General features: G+C 30.9%; 1 protein-coding gene across 2 annotated transcripts; it reads right to left on the reverse strand.

Annotated features, from left to right (window-relative positions):
• Positions 1–1,309, reverse strand: LOC131014507 (transcription factor bHLH36-like). 2 transcript variants are annotated; one of them, XM_057942500.1, is made up of 3 exons: positions 816–1,309; positions 319–630; positions 1–246 (listed from the first exon to the last, which is right to left on the reverse strand). In XM_057942500.1, the coding sequence occupies exons 1-3, from the start codon at positions 1,107–1,109 to the stop codon at positions 181–183; spliced, it is 672 nt and encodes a 223-aa protein (XP_057798483.1). In that variant the 5' UTR covers positions 1,110–1,309; the 3' UTR covers positions 1–180. The 2 variants fall into 2 exon arrangements, with proteins under 2 accessions (XP_057798483.1, XP_057798484.1); XM_057942501.1 differs by having other exon boundaries at positions 325–630; positions 816–1,290.
• Between the last annotated feature and the right edge of the window lie 806 nt (positions 1,310–2,115).

The raw sequence follows: 2,115 nt of genomic DNA on the forward strand, positions 1-2,115 counted from the left end.
TTTAGTCCGAGAGCAATATTTTAATCCCTTCTTATTTTATACACCATTTTCGATCAGTACGTAGCAGAAATATGAAGATTCCCAAGAGTAGTGGTTTGCACACAGAGAAGATCATCGATAAGTCAAAGTGATGGGTTGAAGCTAGCTTATATAGTAATAATAGAAAACCTGACAAACAAATTACTTGATGGCCTCAGTCAATCTATCTCGCAGCATCAACACATCAAGGTTTGAGATATCCCGGGCCTGCAACAACACTTAAATTAATCAACCAAATCCAACATCTTTGCACCATAATTTTTGTCTTATAAATTATACCTCAACCTGGATTTTGTGGACAAATCTGTCCTTCATTCTGGTCGAGACACTGCTAATCACATCAAACTCTCTCCACTGTAACTCAGCAAGAACTCGTGATAGCCCTAAATCAGATCTTTCGCTGCTATGGGAAATGATAATCTCCATCCCATCCGCGACTGTGTTTATTACCACATTATTATATATGCCATTCGAAGTTTCCACGTCTCCGTTCAACTTGTTTCTGCGAATTTTCAATTCTTCAATCTTCTTCTCCATCTTCTTTATGTGACTCGCAGCTTCTTGTATTTGATCACAAACACCGTGTTTTCCCTTAAATATAAAATCATGGAATAATATTAATCAAAGCCTAAAATTAAGTTCTCGTCAAGTTTAATCCAGAATATCTAGGGTTTGAGTTTCGATCTAGAACGTGGCCTGCAGATTTGGGGTTAATTATCCCATGCATCCACAAAACAATTCACATGATTAAAAAAAAATTAAAATTATTAATTAACCTTGATCTGATGATGAGGAAGAAGGGAGCTGAGAGAAGCATAAAGGTGTGACATTTCTTGCCTCCTCTTCCTCTCCAACTCTCGATGCATAACCTTCTTGCTGCTGCTCTCCTTCTTCGTTTTTCCATGTAACTCCAAATCTTTCCTTCTGCTCACTTCTGTGTCGTTGGTGCCGATTGAGAAACTAATTAAATTATTTTCCAAGAAATTGTAATCCGTATCCTGGCCGATTTGGAATCCTTGAGAAGTAGTGGTTGGGGTTCCGAAACCTAACTCGTGATGATTGGGAAACATCTTTGGTTATTTGAGGATCTTCAAAATCTTATTTTCAATGAAGCTCGCAATCAAGAAGGGGATACGGTTGGTCTAGTGCGTGGAGATCTGCAATTCCATGGAATTAGAAAAGGAGCTATAAGATTGTATATATATGACCCTACATTACATATTTTAAAATATTTTGATGTGTATGGTGACTGACTTTAGACGACACTCTTAACATACTAAATAAAAGCACCTCAAGCCACCTCATATACATTTATATGGCTTTTATTTAGTGTTCTATAGTACCACTTGATCCTGTGCCTCGGTTCACTTGAGATTTTTAGCTTATTTTTTATAAATACAAAAAATCTATGCTAATATAAAAAAATATATTGGGCACAAAATATAGATTGCCTATTACAGTAATTAATTTTAAGAGTAATTGTGTAAATTATATATTATATATTTAGAAGAATATATTAATTTATTAGATATCAAAATACTGCAAAAAAATATTAATTATTTACATTACCTTATCCAAAATCTATTTGATATATATTTGGAAGTCTTTTTAGAATCTTAAAAAAGATAAATATATATCTTATAAAATCTATTTACTTAACAACATAAATGAAAATAACAATAACTCACTATTATATAAATAAATAGGGTACGTATAACATATTCACTAAATTGTATATAAATATTATCATACATTGAAATGCATGTGTTTGAAAATTATAAATTAATAACTTTGGGACCTAAGAATTTCATCGAAAAATTAACAATTTATTAATACATCGATAAATTAATAATTTATTAATTTATAATGTGTGAAGATAAATGAAAGATAATATTTAAATTAAATAAATGTATATATTTTTCAATTTATTGCGGCTGATATTATTGAAGATCCTAATGATGATATTCAACAATAGGTTCATATTTTAACAAGTTACCATAGTATTCATAATTATAACATTTTAATAATTATTAATTTAAAATATCAAGAGGACCTATATATTTATAAAGAGATTCT

This window comes from Salvia miltiorrhiza, chromosome 3, assembly GCF_028751815.1.
Source record: "Salvia miltiorrhiza cultivar Shanhuang (shh) chromosome 3, IMPLAD_Smil_shh, whole genome shotgun sequence".
In the NCBI taxonomy this organism is placed as follows: domain Eukaryota; kingdom Viridiplantae; phylum Streptophyta; class Magnoliopsida; order Lamiales; family Lamiaceae; genus Salvia; species Salvia miltiorrhiza.